The 19694-nt window shown below is 42.6% G+C and overlaps 2 protein-coding genes across 2 annotated transcripts in view; one reads left to right on the forward strand and one right to left on the reverse strand.

Moving 5' to 3' along the window:
- The window catches only part of arhgap21b (Rho GTPase activating protein 21b), a 35688-nt gene extending 29011 nt beyond the window's left edge, over positions 1–6677 (forward strand). The window contains exons 22-24 of the mRNA XM_041949235.1: positions 456–561; positions 3476–3507; positions 3629–6677. Coding sequence (XP_041805169.1) covers positions 456–561; positions 3476–3507; positions 3629–5188 — 1698 coding nt within the window. The 3' untranslated portion in view covers positions 5189–6677. The remainder of the gene's footprint in view (positions 1–455; positions 562–3475; positions 3508–3628) is intronic.
- Positions 6678–7868: 1191 nt separating this feature from the next.
- LOC121614663 (dipeptidyl aminopeptidase-like protein 6) overlaps positions 7869–19694 on the reverse strand; it is a 60606-nt gene continuing 48780 nt past the window's right edge. Inside the window, exons 9-26 of the mRNA XM_041948651.1 lie at positions 15712–15866; positions 15290–15387; positions 14773–14899; positions 14183–14221; positions 13916–14023; positions 13744–13835; positions 13609–13656; positions 13407–13519; positions 12457–12504; positions 12225–12323; positions 12041–12110; positions 10950–11144; positions 10808–10862; positions 10560–10662; positions 10412–10467; positions 10251–10323; positions 10059–10132; positions 7869–9172 (exon numbers count right to left, since the gene is read on the reverse strand). Coding sequence (XP_041804585.1) covers positions 9026–9172; positions 10059–10132; positions 10251–10323; positions 10412–10467; positions 10560–10662; positions 10808–10862; positions 10950–11144; positions 12041–12110; positions 12225–12323; positions 12457–12504; positions 13407–13519; positions 13609–13656; positions 13744–13835; positions 13916–14023; positions 14183–14221; positions 14773–14899; positions 15290–15387; positions 15712–15866 — 1700 coding nt within the window. The 3' untranslated portion in view covers positions 7869–9025. The remainder of the gene's footprint in view (positions 9173–10058; positions 10133–10250; positions 10324–10411; positions 10468–10559; positions 10663–10807; positions 10863–10949; positions 11145–12040; positions 12111–12224; positions 12324–12456; positions 12505–13406; positions 13520–13608; positions 13657–13743; positions 13836–13915; positions 14024–14182; positions 14222–14772; positions 14900–15289; positions 15388–15711; positions 15867–19694) is intronic.

The raw sequence follows: 19694 nt of genomic DNA on the forward strand, positions 1-19694 counted from the left end.
AGATAATATTATATATAGATATTATTATGTCTGCGGTGTCTCAGACCCGTGTAGCATCATGCAGCTTGTTGTTTTGGTTTTAAGGGCCACAGGTTTATAGCTTTAGTTCAGTCTCACTGCTTCCAGCTGCAGCAGGCAGCTGTTTTAAGAAAAAAGGCTCAGATTAACCAGCTGTACACTACTGCCCAGCACCAACAGACAGACAAAGTTAGCAAGTAGCTTGTGAACATAGTAGAGCATTTAGCGGCTCAGGAGCCAGATATTTTCCTCAGGAGTTGATGGAGACCAGAACAGAGTAAATTCAATTTCTTAGTCTCTCAACTTAATTCAGCTTTAAATAAAATCTTTTGTTTTGTATTTGTTATCTCTTTTCCCATTTTTGTGTCATGTTCAGTCACTTATCTTCCCTCTGCTTTCTCTATTGTCCTTGTCTGTGTTGTTTCCTCCATGTGCAGACCACAGCTGAGCAGGAAAGCACAGTGCAGTCTCAGCCTGTGCCCAATATAGACCACCTGCTGTCCAACATTGGACGGACGGCACCTTCACCCGGCGAAGTCTCAGGTAAATCTGATGGAGTTTTCTCTTAGGAGCATCACCAAAGCAAAGATATTACCATGACAGCAATACTAGATTTTATTAATATTATTACAGTAGATTAACGTGTTGAATATTTGTGCCATAGACTCATTTTAAGATTAAGTGTTAGCAGTGTGTCAGTTTTCAATGCTAAGACAAAGAACATCATGCCTATTTCCATAATTTTAAATGTTTTGAGCAAAAACAAGTCTACCAAATTTTATTTGTGTTTCTGTTAAAGCAGGCTTTTTCAGTAATTTTTCAATGAATATATTTTGTCATTTCACCATTGGAAAATTGGTGAAAAATAACTTGCAGTATGTTAAGCCTTTTTTTAGATTTTTTTTTTTATTTTGGATCAAAGTCTGTTTTGTTTCGATGTTGATGTTTTTTTTTTGCCCAAAGAGATAAAATTGTCCTCAAGTTTTGTTTTCGTTCATTTGTTTGCTTTATCCTTTATTTCCTCTTGCTCAAGTCATTTTTTCTCCCTGTGCTTTACCTGTGTTGAGACGACGACTCCTTTTCTTTCAGTTCTTTTCTTCCCCTCCTCCTCGTCTCTCACACAATCCCGGCATGTTCTTTCCCAAAGAAAATCTAACAGACAAAAAGAAACGATGGAAGTTTTAACCCTTCTGACCTCTGCCCTTCTGTGTGTAGTGTGTTGTTTTTCTCCCTTATCCCTGTCCAGCACTCACACATTACCCAATCTTGACACAGGCCAAGTGGGCGGCGTCTATCACTCGATGATGTCACTGATGGACTCTGTTTTGTCAGTGATGGACAGCTGGGACTGTAGGAAGAAGGACGAGTGTTGTGCCCAGTGTAGCTGCCTAGTCTGCAGAAACCCGCAGCTCTTTTAAATTTGGGCGAAAGGAGGAAAAAAGATAAAAAAGAAAGAAAGAGAAGTCGATGTTTGTCATTTTTCCTGTGGTGTGCACGTCTCATATTTAAACCAATACCCTAAATTGAGGGGATACAGAGCGATGCTGCTGTACTTTCTCTGAAAGCCCTTCTGCTGTCTCTTGTTGTCTCTAAAGCTGATCGCAAGGACAAGTAGCATGGTACGGTCAACCTCAGGTTCTCTCCCGGTCATGTGGTATAATCTGTCATGATGTCTGAGGGGTGGGGTCGTAGTGGTGGGACTGAGCTGGATGTTCCCCCAGCACACATGCGTTTACACTCAAACCCACACATACCACCACGTGCCAGATCGCTAAATATGTAGTGCGTCGTTGATGCAGACACGCAGTCAGATAGCAGTGGACGGGACTCCAAGCATGTAGATGTAGTGGTATTGGCCTCGACAGGTAGTGTTTTCTTTCAGGTGCCTCCTCTTGTGTCTTTTTGTTTGATTTGTTGTCTGTGATGTCCTTATTTCAGAATCTTTGTCTTCATTCAACATTAAAAACATCACATACTTCCACATCTCCGACTGTTACATATGTAGAACGCCTACATCAGCCGCTAACATGTCCCTCACACTGTCTCCCTAACCAACCCTGCGCTATCTGCTGACACACACATTTTGAACATAGATTTATTAATAGCCCGTTTCCACCCCAGGAACCATTTCAGGAATTCAGGAATTTTGCATGTGTTTCAGCCAGTGAATGCAGTCACTCAATTTAGTTTCTTTGCCATAGTGCGTGGTGTCACGATGGCTGCTCCAGGAGTAGCACCTATTGATGGCTGTTTAACTCTCAGGGCAAGTTTTCAGTGCACAGTGTCGCTGATAGGTGCCACTTACCTCCAGCTTTATTCAAACAATGAGGAAGCACTGGACCCCCCTAGTAACAATATGGAGACATGGTTCAGGCATTTCTTGTCATGTCTGAAGAGTCTGAAATGAAAGTTCTCTGAATGTGGTACGTTGTAAAACAGAAATATTTGACCATTAAACTCTCAGCAGATCGTCTACTGTCAGAACAGGTGCTCTGTAGCCTTTTCACCTCTGCAGGTCCTTTGCATCTCTCCGTTATATTAATTTAAATACCAGCGCCAGAGTCAACACGAATAACTAATGAATTGTATCTCAAGCGTTGTTATGGTCTTCAACACATTAATGGACAAATCTTCAAGCTTTTTTAGATGCGGTGGAAATGCGTGAAAGAGGACACTCAGTTCCTGAGTTGAATTTTTGCGGTTCCTTCAACTATTTGGTCGAAATGGGCTATTAGTCTGCTCATCTTTGTTAGCTGCAGTTTGCATGTGTTTTCCTCTTTTGCGAAGTGAGAGACAAGTTTTGTGAACTCTTTGTTTTGCCTTTTATGTTGTTTAGAATGACAGGCCACATGTTAAAGGGCCCCCACAGGAGTTAATCTAGCTTGGAGTAAGAGCAATCTTTCCGTTATGCTACGGCTTGCCTGCGCCAGCTGTACCGACCACGACACACACTCACTGATCTGTTCAGCTCAGGCCCCTCAAGTCTCTGAGTCAGAGCAAAACTCATCACTCCCTCTCCTCTGTGATGTCTCTGAGTTGGGAAAGAATGCCTACAGCTGGTTGGTGGCTACATGTGATGCTCTGTGACTGGCGTGTTTGTCCGTGATGTGCCGTCGTTCCATCGATACATGAGCATGAGCTGCTTTTTGTGTCCTGGTTTACTGCTGGGTTTTCACTTCCTTTCCTCTCATCCTTCATCTCAGGCCTCTTCTGACGCTTTTTACACCTTCCCATATACTGCTTAGTGTGGTTAGTCGTCCTCTCTTGCTCTTCTCTCCTCTTTCTCTCTCTCTCAGCCGAAAATATCTCATTGTCATTCAGCTGCTCTCATACTCATCATGTTTGCCAGTTTCACTCTGAATAAACTTTTCTCTGCCTTTTTTTATCTTGTTGATTGTTTTTAGCCAGTCAGAGGGTTGGCAGACTTTTACTAATGACTCTCTTCTCTTTAATACAGATTCAGCATGTAGTGACTCCTACAAATCAAAGGTAATGTCCTCTTGTCATTCCCTTGTGTTTCACATAAATCCTTCATTCCTTTGATATTCCTATGTCTTGTCTTGTCTTGTCTTGTCAAGTTTTTAATGCTCTTTTGGTTGTATGTCAGCAGGGCTTGTGGGGGTCAGGGAAGGATCAGTGTAGCAAAGAGATGCTGCGCTCCTCCTTCTTCGCCAGCCGCAAACGTAAGAAGCCCAAGGACAAAGCTCATCCCAGCAGTTCAGACGACGACCTGGACGCTGTGTTCCCCAAGAAGGAGCTCCCGGAGGAGAGCCAGCAGCAGCCTCTGTGGTCCCCGGACAGCCGGACAGAGGAGGAGGGGGAGACAGATGAAAACAGTGAGAAAGAGAAGTACAGGAACAGCTCGGAGGAACAGCTTGACAGTCCCAACAGGAAAGAGTCTCTGTCTTGCAGCCTGGTATCGCAGCCCTCTCCCTCCCTGCCTCCAGAACACATTTCCTCCGCCCTTCAAGCCGGCTCCCCCTACGCCTCACCCTCCCATTCCCCGAACCTCAGCTACCGCATGCCGATGGCTCACCAGTCCTCTCTGTCAGACCCGCCTTCCAACTATGACGACACAGTGTCCGACCTCGGTACGATGAACAGCACCAGCTCTCAGGCGTCGGTGCCCAGAGTGAGGCGAGGCAAGACGGCGGCTCTGGGTCCAGAGGCAGGCCCCAGCGGGCTCGGAGCAGAGGTTTGCTCCATCACCTCCGACTACTCCACCACCTCCTCCATGACATTCCTGACGGGAGCTGAGCTCAGCACCCTCAGTCCTGAGGTGCAGTCTGTAGCAGAAAGCAGGGGAGGAGACGATGCCGACGACGAGAGAAGCGAGCTCATCAGCGAGGGGAGGCCGATGGAGACAGACAGTGAGAGCGACCTGTCTGTGTTTACAGTCGCAAAAACTGATCAGCGAGAACTGCAGGAGACTCATCGACCCCTCCCTTCCCACAGACTCATCGAGTGTGATACGTTGTCCAGAAAGAAAGCTGCTCAACAGAAAACCAACAGCGAGTCTTCACTGGATGGAGCCTGGAGTGATAAAGATTCCAACAGGCTGTCGCGAGTGTTGGGGTCGGTCAAAGGGCGCTCCACAGGCAGCCTCAGCTCCTCGTCTCGTAGCGAGTTAGATAAGGCGGAGCCGGCGTGGAAGCTGAAGATTACCGACAGGCTGAAGGTGCGTCTGCGGATGTCTGTGGATGACATGTTTGGCGTGGGCAGCCAGAGGAGCCGGTCCCCGGAGGGCCGCAGTAAGAAGAAGAACATCAGACGCAGGCACACCATGGGCGGTCAGAGGGACTTTGCAGAGTTGTCTGTTTTGGGAGACTGGCAGGTCGGCATCGGTTCAGGCTCCCGGTCTGAGCTGTCAGCTGTGGACCAGCTGAAGCCGAAGTGCAGCTCTCAAGACTTCTCCATCGGGGACTGGATTGCCCGCGAGCGCCACCGCACCAGCAATCCCGAGGTCAGCCTGGACCTCTCTGAACAGCAGGGGGGGCTGTGCGGCGCAAACCTCGGAGCCTCGTCCTCCTCCGACCCCCCTCATCGTCCAGCTGAGGTGTTGAACGGGGACGTCCCCCAGAGTAAAAATCTGAGCCTCTCGGCCACCGCTCACCCACATAAACTCACGAGTTCCCAGGTGGTCCATTCGCGCTTTTATCAGTACCTGTGAGAAGTGTTGGACGTGTGTGACTGTATGTTCCCCGTCTGTGAGATGTGTATGTTCTTGGGAGTCTGTCAGTATAACGTCTGTCGTGTGACCAATGTTAGTGAATGAGCATGTTGTACAAAAATTGTCTGCGTGTGCGTCTGTAACTGGTGTGTGTGTGTGTGCTTGTGAAATTACTGCACACAGGGATAGTTGAGCTTGCTCATGTAGAAGGCATGAAACAAAATGTTGTTTATACCTTTTTAATTTCTTTTTTTTTATGACTTTGGGATGGCTGAGCAGGAGGATATCCTCCCTCCTGATACAAATCCCTGTAATGCTGAAAACTGAGAGGACCTGTTGCTCATGAAAGAATGAGCCCATGAAGTCTGTGCAAGGAAGTGTGAACAGTGGCACTCGAGTTAACGTTTTAGCGAAGTGGCTTTAAGGATGAACTGACTTTTAGATGAATAGGAAGTAGTGAAAAAAGTTCAGATTTTTAGTATTGCAGAGGAACTATTTTTGTGTAAAGAAAGTTATGATGTTCAAAGTCAGCGAGTCTCTCAGTAACCAAATGAAGAATGTACAGACATGCTTGCTGTAATACTGACTAAAAGCTTTAGATGCTTGTGTTTCACTCTAAAGTGTACATATCCCTATTTTTCGGTGTACTTGAAATGTGTTCTTGGTACAGCCTGTGTGTGGACTGCCTACAAGCTCTCTGCTGTCAAAGGGGCCTTTCCAAAGGTACAGAGGTGACGAGGAGACACTGGACTTATGCAAAATGGAAACAGTTCTTATTCATCCCAGTTGTGTGGTTTAAAGAGCAGTGAACAAACATCCCTCTGATGCAAAGTGCTATGCTGTGTTTTAGTGTTCGTGGCTCACACATCTGTCAGTAGACTGCAAAGAGGAAGAAAAAGTTTGAAGAAAAAAAGAAATGGGTAATCAAATCAGAAAATCACGTTTCTTCACAATAGGAAGTGCCTCACAATGAAATGTTAAGGGTGCCATATTGTCTTTGTTGAGACACGAAGATGTTACTGTGAATGACATTTTTTTTTATTGTCGACTCTCAGTCATTCTACAGGTTATGTGACAAAATGCCGAGCTTCCATTCCTTAGGCATTCCACTCTGGTCTTAACATGTTTTATACACATTTTTTTTCTCTGTCTCACCTGTTTTTTCATTTTTTGATTTTAACAGAACTTGAATTTTAAATATTCCTTGTAAAATAAGTAACTTAAATGTACATATAAATGCCATGTTTTAGCTGCTTTACTTTCATTTCCATCAGATTGCAGGATAAAGTACAGTATTGTGAGATGCTGATGATGATGATGCTCATGTGGCCTGTGTGGGTGTCGTGGGCAGTTTGGTACTTCTCTGTGGAGAGGGGTCCCTGCATGAGGAAACACTTCATTGAGCTGGACTGTTTGTACCAATGCTGCGTTCCTCTGATTGTTAGAGGGGTGTGCACAGACTCCTGAAACACTGGAAATAAATTTTGTCAATGGCAAGAGCGTGTCTATGTTTATTTTCTTTAGTGCATTGTAGAAAAGCCTCACAGGAGTATATATAAGAGAAGAAAGGCCATAATCTTTTGAACAATTATAATTTAGTTCAATCCGAGATGTCCAAGCCTCTTGAGTTTTGGTGTCTAGATTTCACCTGTCAGATTTGAGCAAACTTGTATTTGTAGATCTCAAAAAGAGCAACTGAATTTGAGCAACTTGAACACATATTTTGGAAAATTTCTGTCAGCTTGTTTTAACTCAGGCATCTCAAACCGGTTCCATAAAGGGCCGCGTGGCTGCAGGTTTTCATTCCAACCCAGGAGGAGCACATCAGGCCAACCAATCAACATCAAGGGATCACTTAGTTATCAGCTGAACACTGAGATCAGCTGATTAATTGATTCCAGCCTGGTGTGCTCCTCCTTGGTTGGAATGAAAACTTGCAGCCACGCGGCCCTTTATGGAACCGGTTTGAGATGCCTGTTTTAACTCCTATAAAAAGCTCACAAGTAGGCTTTTGAAATTGTGTGGGCTAAAAACTGGAAAAAGGAAACTCCAGAGCACAAGAATTCAGAAAAATATATTTAACTGCAAAGAAAGTGGAGTATTTAAATTTCATTAAGTATTCAGTATTTTAGTATTAGTGATAATTGTGTATTCAGCTGCTCATAAGATCTGATTTTCTTCCTTTTTGTGAAGTTTGGAAGTTGACATTTAGAAATACACTAATGTGAAGTTTGTAGTTGCTTGGATGTCTCTTTACTGGGTCATGAGACATAACCTGATAGATCAGTTCAAGGTCACTAATCCAACCTGAATTTGAGCAAAAACAAAAGTAAAATTCTAAAAAAAGCACTTAAATATATATTTTTAGCATGTTTTTAAATTTGCACCACTTAACGGTGCCATCTGTAAAGTGAACAACAGGCTACTTTTTCTTGAGAAATGATGGCGTGTCACAGTATGCACAGGTGTAAATAATGAAATTAATGATGGCTGAATTCCATTTAGCTGCTTCGGTTTCAGGGTCCTGGTGCTGTGCATGGTGACAGTCAAAATGTCTGCAATGCTTCTACTGCACACTAGAGGGCAGTCACACACTTGGTTTACACAGAAAAAGTGATGCAAAGTAACAAAGCTAACTAAAGATACATTTCAAAATGCTTTATATACAAGTTGCACATACAACGTAAAGACTTAAACAATATAAGATTTATACACTTTGTACATCAGCTGACTAGTAACCACTGACAATACTAACAGAAGTGACATGGGGAGAGAGTCAAGCCATTTAACACACAAAGTAATTCACAAAATAATGAAAATTCAGCATAGTTAACTCACCTGTATGCCAGTTTGGAAGGTAAATATCAAGAACTGTATTTGCAAACTAAATACTTCACATTTTTGTCAGTATAATACCATCTTTTCAAGCAGTTTCGTGTTCAGTTCTTTCCATGTTTTGACATAAAATGTGCTATACGGTGTGAATTTAATTCCCCTCACTAATAACTGTCTCTCCTCTGAGGAAAGCAAAATCACAATCTGGTTTTGAGTTCTCAACGGAGCACAAAGTTCAGGCAAGGCCTATCCCTATTTACTCATTTTCAGTGTCACGTGGGCTCCTAACATGAACATTTCGCCCACAGTAAGGCACGGTGACTAACAGAACAAGAGTTCAATTCAGAATATGATGAGGGAAAATATGATTTCATACCATTTTTGTATAGACACTTTTGTTTTTTGGACTACTACACAAGTTTAACATTGTGCCCTCATTTTTGTAAAGCAACTAAGAACTGCTGCAGCCAGACATCCACTCATAGACACGACACTGAACAGAGAAATTCTGAGAAACAAGTGTAATCATACTCATGAACACAATAATCAGTAAGTTGGTCGGCAAGGTTATCAGAAACTGGCAGCCTTTCAAAAGTTAAACCTCAACATAATGAACTGGCCTTCACGGGGGATATTTTGTGCTGCAAAGCGCTCTATTAATGTGCCTGGTTTGAAGTGGAGACGCATTGCTCAATGTTGATCCTCTATTTGTCCACCAGAGGGAGTGCTAGTCCATGTATTCCAATAGCAGAGAGAAAAAGAGAGGGAGGGAGAGATGGACTGTCCACGTCTGAGATTTATTTTGTCTTTCTGGCTGGTTTCCTTGCCAGCAGCCAGCACGACGTGAGGAGAGAGGATGTAGGCCGAGGCCCCTTTGCACATGCAGGTGCTGCACTTCAGTGTGGAGCTAAAATCTGATTGGGCAGCAGGTGGTGTGGGTTAGAAAGATCTGTTGCATATTGTGCTGTCGTAGCTGGCCGCGGGCTGCTCGGAAGGGCACGTTTAGCTGTCGTCCTCGTCCTCTTCCTGCTGGTCGCCCGTCAGTATCTCCGGCACCCGGAAACACTCCTCAAAGAAGTTGACGAGGGATTGACTCAGGTGCTGCTGTGTCCCATCGCTGTGTAGGAAGTGTCCCTCATCTGGGTAGATCTGTAGACAGACACCCAGGAATGGGTTCAAATAGTACTGCACCGACAATATTTTCATTATCGATTCATCTTTTACTTGTTGTTCATTGATTACCTATTTAGTTTATAAAATGTAAGAAAATACACATCAATATTTTTAATTTTCCAGAGCCAAAGGCAGCATCTTCAGATTGCTTTACTTGTCTGACCAACAATCCAAAACCCCCAAATACTCAATTTACAATAACATCAATCAGAAAAAGCACCATATCCTCGCATTTTTATAACTGGAACCAGATTACCTGACTTTTATTCTCACATTTATGCTCACAATTATTTTAAGCCTTTTAAAGCATTACTCACATTCTCATATATGTGTACATTAAAACTCTGAGGTTGGAGTGAAACGATATCCAAATAATCAATTAGTTGTTTGCCTGTATATTAATCTGCAGCAATTCTGATAATGCAAGTCACTTTTTATTTCATTTTTAAGCAAAAATACAAAAGAAAGATGGTTCCAGCTCCTCCAGTGTAATGATCCACATGCATTTTTGCACAGAACAAGGGAATACGAGGCGAATACGAGGCTTCAGCAGCCTGAGTTACATAAATCAAATGGGTATCTTCCCAATTTACAATCATCTTTAGTCAGAAATTCCCCTTTTCCCGACAACAAGGAAGCAGGAAATTACATCTATGGATTTTGCCTTCCGTCACTTGCATTAGACTCATGTTACATGGATTAGACTTGAAAAAATGTGAATAATTATTTATCAAAACGTTGAAATGGATTAAGCAACTAGATTTACCTCCTTCTGAGAAATCAGAGCTTTTGTCATAACATCATCACACGTTAACAAACATCACAGTTCTAAGTGCATTTGTCAGCAGTGATCTCAGCTCACCTGTAGAGTGTAATTGGCCTTCTCGCTGATTAAATGATTGATAAATTTGGCCGTGTGCTGGAAGTGAACCTTTTCTGTGGGAGTGGAGAAGATACGTTTGGAGAGACACGTCAAGGTCTGATCACAGTTTAACAGTGAGTGTTTCACTCGCTGCAACATTGAGGAATAATACATAAAACATAAGTCTGTTACCGTCTGCCGTCGGGTGAATGATCAAGTACTGCTTCTGCAGAAGCTGACCCGCTCTGTGTGCTAAATTTGCCATCTGAAGGAAAAAGAACATGTATCTCATCAGCATCCTCTTAATAATGACCATTAACTCCATTTGTCCGTCTGAGATGGTCAAACGTTACCGTATATACTCGGGAATCCGTCTTTGAGCCAAGGTATCGCTCTGAAAATGCTGATGCTGTGAAAAGAGGAGAAACACAGTTAGAGAGGTGGGGCGTCTTCAGACGGGAACGTGGCATCTTTAGGCGAGAAAAGTCTAGAAAGTTGTACCATATAGCTCAAAATCTGTGATGGGGGAGACTGCTGTTCCACATTTAAGTTGGGTGAACTCCTCAGAGCTCAGAAGCATGGTGGCTAAATATCCTCCATAGGCCTGAACAAAGGCAGGGGACACAGAAACACAATGACTTAATTATAACTGAATTAATTATACTTTATGATAAGAATTTCTATGTGTGTCTCTATGAAGTCATGCAGTTAGATGAATTTAAAATCACAGCTGCATGTGTTCTCCTTACCTTTCCATAAACTCCCATTCGAGTCTTATCAATGTAAGGCTCCTTGGATATGAACCTAGAAATGAAAGAGGGGCGGTTAAACTTCAGTTAGATTTTTGGGGTTTGACCACCGTCGTGCTTGCGGTTAAAGCAGAAGCTTTACCTGAGCGCCTCCAGCTGGTCCCTCTCCTCCAGTATTCCCAGTTTCCTCCTGACTTTGTGGAGGAAGTTGGTGCCCTGGAAGCCGCTGCCGTGGCCGTCAAAGCGGATGACGATGGTGCTGAAGCTGCTGACCAGAACCGTGGCCCAGTCCACCCGGAACTGCTCCGACACCATCTGGCCGCCGGGTGTACCGTCCCTGTGGAAGATACAGGCAGGACAAGAACAAACCACGGCCATGTTGGAAAAATGTCTCTGGTTTTATTCAGTGTTGCCAGTAGCATAACGACGATTAAACATTACAAAAAACATCACCTGCACAAAATGATTAGAATATTTACAAAACAGCTTAATGGAGTGGACATAATAACGTGAACACCTTGCAGTGTAATTCAGTCTAATACAACACCACAAACACTCAAATAATGATCAATAATCGAATAATGTAAATAATACAACTTTTACAAATGTAGTATGCAGGGCAGGATATTCTGTTTGTATCATATCATATTCTAGCCCTCTACAGTATACTGTAGTGCTGAAACAATTTGTCATTCCGTCTGTTAAATTAACTTCAGTGACCAATTAGTCATGCAAGTCATTTATCAAGCAAACATTTTAAATATTTGCTGTTTGTAGCTGCAGAAATGTGAGTATTTGCTGTTTTTCTCTGTGATTTATAGAATATTTGGGGTTTTGGACAACATGCCGAAAGCCAGTTCTTCACATTGAGCTCTTTGGTACTGTGACAAGCAATTTTAATTTTCTTAAGATTTTACAGACCGAACAATCAATTCATTGAAAAATAACAGACAGATTAAAGGGTCACTCCACCGATTTCACACATTAACATCCATTTGCTTGTTAGTCCTGGCGATGTCATCAGGGTTATGTCGGCTGTACTTTGAAAGACAGGCAGGCACAGTCTCAATAATCACACTTTGCGTTGAATTATGGGAAATGTAGGATCCAGCATTTTTTTGGCTAACACAACTCCTGTGAGTGCCCCACATACAGAGAGGTGCAACAGTTTATCTTTATAATACTGTAATATTTAGTGTTTTTTGGAATAAAACCAGACGTATTCATACTTACACTAGCAGCAGTAAGGGGTAATGGGCTGTATCCACGAATCCAGCTGGCTTCAGGATCTGCATCGTCAGAGCTGCAACAGACAGGACGAGGTTAATGGGAATCTCATAATGCAAGACGACTGGCTGTGGTGTCACTGGGATGAACACATGGGAAGCGTGCATTGAACAGGAACGTGGACACGTACTGTAGTCGTCTATGACGATGGTCTTGTTCTCCACTTTGGGCATCTGCATGTTGTTGTACGTGTTGTTTACCCTCTCATTTGTCTCCACATCAAACACCTCTGCAGTTAAGGAGAGTGAACAGGTTTGTTACAGCCTCTCAATGAAAAATCTATTCATCAATGAAAACGTACTTGCAGAGACTTTGGTGCAGTTCCTGTGGTGAACACGGTGATTTACAGAGAGGACACTCACTCTGTTTGTCCTCTGTGCTGTAGACCGCCACGCTGGGCACATGTGGACCTGCACGGAACAATTCAGGAGAAAAGAAATCAGTTAACAGGGATGCAATAATAGAAGCTGACACTTCAAATTGCACGTAACAAGGCACTGACGAGAGGCTGAAAAACCTCCACCATACCAGTAATCAAGCGTCTTAAATCCAAACCCTCTTGGCAAAGAAGCATCTCCCCGTCTCATCTTTAAGAGACTTCAGAAACAGCCCTTGCAGCCAGCTCTACAGTTAATAATCTACCTCCGTCCCAAGAGGAAGCAGCTTATTATTTCACAATGGAGCTACTCTCCAAAGATCCAATTAATGAAGAAAGCCGATGGCACTTCTCCTCTCTGGAGTGAGCCCTCTAAACAAATCAACGTCCACAGCTGCCGCGATGTTATGCCCCTGTTCCGAAGCCACGAGGGCAAAAGAAACAATGACAGAGTGTCTCTGAGGAACACGAGGAACTACAGTGAACAACATGATGCTAACCACGGGCCTCTTTTTCATGTGACAAATACTAAAAGCAGAAAGCCACACCCGCAGCTCAGCAGCGCTCACGTGGCTGTTGGCATGCAGACGAGAGACTTATTTATATTTTCTGCTAATGTCCAGTTGGATATTAGATTAGATAAGACTTTATTAATCTCACAGTGGAGAAATTTACTGTTACAGAAGCTCTTTAGAATACACATGGGAGGGCGAAAAGTAATGAAAGGTGCAAACAAGAACAGTGCAATCGTGCAAACAGGCAACAATAAAAGGAATTTAAAAAAATTGAAAAAATAAGCTATCCTATGTACAATGAATGCAAGAAAAAAAAGCTCTCAAAAATATGAGCTCTCAACCTGACATGGAGCACCAATTCAATTACTCACTGTTGCAAACAAAGCCTTTACTCAAGAGATTCACAGCCAAGGACGCTCACCTTTACAGCAGAGTAAGAAGTACTGCATGTTGTGGCTGAACGACACGTCCACGTAGCCACAGTTGAACTCACAAGACAGGCAGCAGCGGTTGAATGGGGGGATTGTGTCAGCACTGTGGGATGGCATTGAGTGAAGTGTCATTGTATCCAGCAAATAACACAGAAAACACAGAAGTACTCAGAACATCTACTAAATTCCTACCTGTACAAGTGCCGTCTTTTGGGGTCGTCCTCTGTGCTCAGAAAGTATCTGAAAAACATCCAAACGATACAATCAAATACAAAGATCTTGCAGCACTGGATGAAATGTGTGCGCAAAAACACCAAAAGGTCTTACATGAGGTTCTTGTCATGATTGTAGGCCAAGATTCTGGTGACGTCCCAGTCTCCAGAGGTCAGGGACTGAAGTATGTCGGTGCTCGTGTTCGGCTAGAAGAAAATTCAGCATGAAACGAGCTGTACCAAACTGTCAACACAAACACCGCGAGGAGAATTCTGCACCTGCCTACCATAGACGTGGACATCGAGATGTGGAAAAACTTCCCTCTGCCGCCCTGAGGGATCGCTCTGGTGAAGAAGAACTTGTGTCCGTCTTGGGAGAAGAGCGGCGCTTCGTTCTGCAGAGAGGAGAGACAAACATCTGCATGTGCACACGAACTGGCCCAAAACGTGCCTGCAGGGCTTCTTGATTTCCCCTTATTTACTTGTTCAAGCTCAGACGCACGAAGCAAACACTAAGAACACAACGATAGGGAAGCAGCGTTTTCATCACGTACCTGTCTGTGCAACCAGCTCTCACTCTCATCTTCATGTTTCTGAAAAGAAGAAGAGAGTATGAGTTTAAAATGTAGGCGCTCAGAGAAAAGCGCTTATTTGCTTTGTGGCGGTGAGTTAGATGAGAAGACTGATACCGCTCTCATGCCTGTCTGTTAAATGTACAGCCAAAAGCTGGTCAGCTTGTAGCACAAACACTGGAATCGGGGGGAAAAGCTAGCCTAGCTCTGTCCAAAGGCAACAAAATCCACCTGCCAGCAGCTCCAAATCTCACAGTTCAAAACAGTTATAATGCTTGTTCAATCTGTACAAGAAAGGAAGGTGCAAAGCCACAATTTGCCTTTTTACTGGGGGTCATGTGACTATTTAACATACAGAGTGAAAGTGGAATTGATTCTCATTCTAGTCTCCACCAGAAGGCAAATAGGTGTGTGTCCCGAAGTGTAGAGCGATTCCTTTAAAAAACAAGTCATGAAAATCTGCTTGAAAAAATAAAAGCTAATCATTTCCTCAAACAGCTGCATTTAGCACAAAATACACAGTGACAGCAGATTTCATACTCTGCCCAGTAAAATTTTGCAGAATGCTTCACCTTAATACAGACTCCGGTGGTAGCCTCACACAGTGTCAGGATAGAGTTGTTCTGGGCTCTGTTCAGCCAGTTGACAGCCAGTTTGGTGCTGGTGGCCCATTTCACCATTGTGATGTAATATTCCCTCCTGGAAAACCAGACGATGAGAGTACATCAGCACTGACAACCTCTGTCTTGGCTACCTTGAGAAAATGCTCCAGGGATGTTTTAGGGCAAATGAAATCCATTCAAATACTTCCAGGTTGTCTTATGATTTAAGCATATTTTGCCAGTGTGTAATCGTGCGGTGGCTGAATAAACATTCAACCATGCATTGAGAAAAAATTTTAAATTTAATGAATATCAATGATCTTGCTGTAATGTTGGCAATTTCTGTGACATTCCGAGTTTTGCAGTCGATTCAGTTTTCATTATCAGCTTCCATTTGTGTTTTTTGCATTGCAGAAATCATAGCGCCCTTCTACATTTGGTGCTTGTTAGTTCATACACAATAAGGCACTGCTCGGCTGTCACTCACCCTATTCGGGGGTCATCGGGTTTCTTCATCACCACGGTGTGCAGAGGACCATTGAGGCTCACCACTGACAGGTGTACTACAGGGTTTTCCTCCCCAGCCTGCAATAGGAAATTAGATAGGTCAGACTGAGTTTCAGTTTAAGACAGTGAGGAATTGTCTTTCTGTTGTTTGCAGAGTTAGTAAGTCAGAAGTTCTCCATGCATAACAACATCAACATGCAATATTTAAACAAAATGCTCGAATATAGAATGCTGAATGATAAAAATGTTCCCAAGTTTAAAGTCTGTTTGCAAACAGACCAAAGATGGCAGTCCACCAGCAGGAACCAAAACAATAATGCTGTGGACCAGAGATGAACAATAATGATGAGCTGAAACTTAAGAACACCTAAGAATAGGTGTGAAACTGTGGTGGATACGGGCCTTTGGGTAGTGATACTCCAAGCTGGCGGGGTACGGCGTCCCAGTGAAAAAGGGAACTTCCATCTTTGGCACCAGCGTGTCATTGATGGTCATGTAGGCTAGACGCAGCCCGTCTGGAGACCACCAGTGGGCTATGTGGGTCTGCAGGATCTCCTCTGTAACACAAAGCAATCAGATCAGACTGTGAAGAATGCATGAACTGAATTGGCTTTGACCTTGACCTGATGTTCTCCGAACACCAGACTGACTTTGGGGATTCGTCATGAAGCTATTCAGGAAAACAACAGTCAGATCCAGGTAAATCATTTTAAAGTGTAATGTTTGACTCCTGGCTCTTAGAAGTATTTTTGCTTCACAAAAAAAGGTTTGCACTGCAATATCTGCAGCCATCTCATTAGTTGGTGTTTATGTACTTAATATTCTGACACTGATAAAGACTTTTCCAATATATCACCATTTGAATGGCCACTAGTTTAATATTCACAGTATGTGTGATTTATGGTGCCCATTCCCTCCACTGTCACTGAGGAAAAATAAATTACTCATATTCAATTTTGACTGCTTGAAATCTAAAAACATTAAACCAGAAGCTTGGCATTGCAGTAGATACACCATGTCGATGCAGATCTGATGCCTGTGGAAAAACAGAAAGATTACTAATATTGATAATAAATATATTTTCTTCATTCATCCTTGATTCGTGATATCAGACATTTGCTTCCTTATTCTTTCTTGCTACAGCTTTCTTTTGCTTTGCCACGTTCCATTGCTTAAGGTTTTGTTGTAAGTGGTGGAAGTTAAAGCTAGGCTTTGGTTGAGGACTGAAGGGGCTGACATTTTGGAGGAAATGAAGGCAAAACGTGCAGATATACCTCCTCACAAGGAATTATTTTGAAAGGCACAGAGACTAGCTCTGCTTGCAGTTTCAGAGAAAAAAAACACTGTCCCCTCTTTCATGACACTTTTTAGTTTTTCAGCAGTGACTTTAATCCAGCAGGGGGCAGAAGAGCTCTATGAAAAGCACACACTACTCCTCTCCTGTGCCTTCATGTGGAGATCCAAACAACATCCTTTTCCTCACAAAAATGATCAGCTCAACCTTGATGTGGGCTTGTCAGCCAGTTTTTTTTTTTTTTTCACATTGCTGTGAATGCACAGGCTGAAGAGATTTTGTTTTGTGAGTGCACAAAGAGACAACTATCATTCAAGCCTGTGCTGTAAAATGAGAAATAAAGCAACCTCATACCTTGAAGCCTGTTGGAACAGGGTAATAGCGGGCAAAGCAGATTATTCATTGTTGAATTCCGAAACATTTAATCGAGTTCTCGCTGTAAGGCCAGCTGGTTTGTTGCGGTGCAGCAGGATTTTCAAGGTCTGTGCCTCCAGAACATCAGCCAACACAATTTCTTTACAGAGGGAAGGCGCAACAACAAATTCATTTTGTCCAATATTCTATGAATGATGGAGCATTTGATTAGGCTCCTGTCATGTTGTATGATACACAATGTATCTACAATTCATATAAGCAAAAAGGTTAATGTTTCCTGCAGCAGCGCTACAAAAAGATTGCTTAGTGCTTCTTGACCTCTCACATCCACTTTGACGGATCAGTGCTGTCGGAGGCAAACACACAGTGGTCAAAACCTCCATCAGCTGAGGAAAGGGCACATAAATCCACAGAAACCCACATGAACGGAGAAGTATTGATACAGACGCACAGACTCACATGTTGCATTGTTGTAAAATCAATTTCTTTCATCTCCTCCTTCTCCCAAACGCACTGCTCTACCGGAAACATTCATCCCGATTTCAATCCCATGACTTCGCTATCTTTAATCTCTTGATCAAAGTTAGAGCCCACATGTTTGGTGATGCGGTATTATGACAAGTGAGGAATAATTATTAGCTCTGATCAACATCAAAGCCTCACAGATAATTATTCTTTTTGGCCAAGCATTGTTCAAACCCACAGGACTGTATTTCAAATGTTCGTTAGGCTCTAAATGTTTCAGAGGAATGTGAATCATTTGATACACAAGTTTTTAGTCTTTCACTTAAAATATTCCATTTGATGTAACGGTGCAGCATTTTTTGTTTTGAATAATTGAACGATGTCTGCATGATATACTGTTACTTAAATGAACTGTGCAAAAAGCAGATTCTGAAATGGCGCTTTCATACATTTCATACATTCCCCAAAAAATTTTAAGCTATGTGAGCAGAAATTTAAAGGAAAGGCTTCGCTTTTAGAGGCTCAGAGAGGGCATTTAATTAGAACTGTGTTGAGCCTCTTCGGGAAATCCATTGATTGCAGCAGAAAAAAAAAAGTTATAAATTGAATGTGTGAATCAGATACAAGAAGTTGCCTCAAATCACCTGGTTTACCTCTTGATAACAGACCACTAAAAATACTATGATGGAAGCATTTGCTCCTCACAATAAAGTTTTCATTCCCTCTCTCAAGGCTGACAATGTTTGACTGCAGACCACTAAATACCTAAGAGAAATGAGACAACCTCACCTTGAACCACTTTCAAACATCTTTTGCCTGAACAATGCAGTACACACTGTTATCGCAGTGAGGTGTCTGTAAAAGACATGCCGTACCCTACATGATCTCTGGTTTTATGAGACAGCCTGCTATCCGCTGATAAATCCATGAAACATAACAGGGAAACACAGCAAGACAAATCTTTCTCGAGCATTGAAAATGGATTACTTCTTTCATGTCATGTTCTGTGTCTACAACAAAGAAATAATCCCATTAATGAAAAACCGATTAGAGCCAACCCTAAGGCAGTTCATGCGCTGTAACAGAATTTTTCTCATAATAACTGACATTTTGCAATTACATTATACAATTACACTGCAATTATTATCCACAACCACCCTCGGAATAAATGCAAAATTAACAATTATAACAAAGCTGGAAACAGAAGCCATCACATACCAAATGAAACCTATAGTTTATTATAAATGAATGCACAGTGGAGAAACTACTCTCAAACATGACAGTGCATTTGTAAACAAAGCCATATCCAAGCGGTATGTAAATGGCATGTCTGTCTCACATAGCAGAATGCAGTAATCAGAAAATGTCTCATATTAAATTACAAGTATGCTGGCTTTTGAACATCTGCTGAGTGAGATTGCTGCGCTGCAGACATGAATTAATTAAAATTGCCTGAGCACAAAGATGAGCTATGGGAAGTCAAGAGAAGGAGGGGCACTGAAATGTAGCCAGATGTGCCCTTTCAAATGGTATCATGCCTACAAACACAAACATGTGCCTCCAGGTGGAGGCAGGTGTCACAAGATCGGATCAAAGTGGTCTTCAAATTTCCTTCTGTGCACTTGGTGTGTTTTTCATGGTTTGGCCTGGGCGCTGTAGATCCAAATAAAGAGGCTGTAATCAATACTTTTATTGCAGCAATGGATCATATAGCAACTTGTAAATGAAAGGAGTTACTGGTAGTGACAATCCCACAGAGAATTATGACCCTATTCTGCATCTCCCATCAGTTCTACAGAGCAGTTTAACATCTCTCAGCTTGTTTTTGGTCTCTAAGCTTTAATCTTTTGCTTCAGTCTCACTGTTATCAAACTGTATGCTACCTGCACAACACCAAACAACAGGCAAAGTTAGCAACTAGCTTGTTACTTAAGCTAGACCTAGCAGTTAGCAAGTTAGCCAGAATTAATCAGAACAGCAAAAGGAGAGCAACAACAAACCAGCAAGAGCAACAGCTGATTGGATTTAGTTGAAAGGTTTACTAACTGGCAGTTACAATTCTGCTGTTAGTGAAAATGCTGAAAATCAACTGAATGCTACCTGCTCAGCACAAAATAGCAGATAGAGAGAGTTAGCGACTACCTGCACATGAGGCCTTAAGATAGACCTAACAGTTAGCAAGTTAGCCAGCATTAAACAGAACAGCAACAGGAGAGCAACAACTGTTTGTATTTAGCAGGAAATTCTGCTA

This window comes from Chelmon rostratus, chromosome 12, assembly GCF_017976325.1.
Source record: "Chelmon rostratus isolate fCheRos1 chromosome 12, fCheRos1.pri, whole genome shotgun sequence".
Taxonomy (NCBI): Eukaryota; Metazoa; Chordata; class Actinopteri; order Chaetodontiformes; family Chaetodontidae; genus Chelmon; species Chelmon rostratus.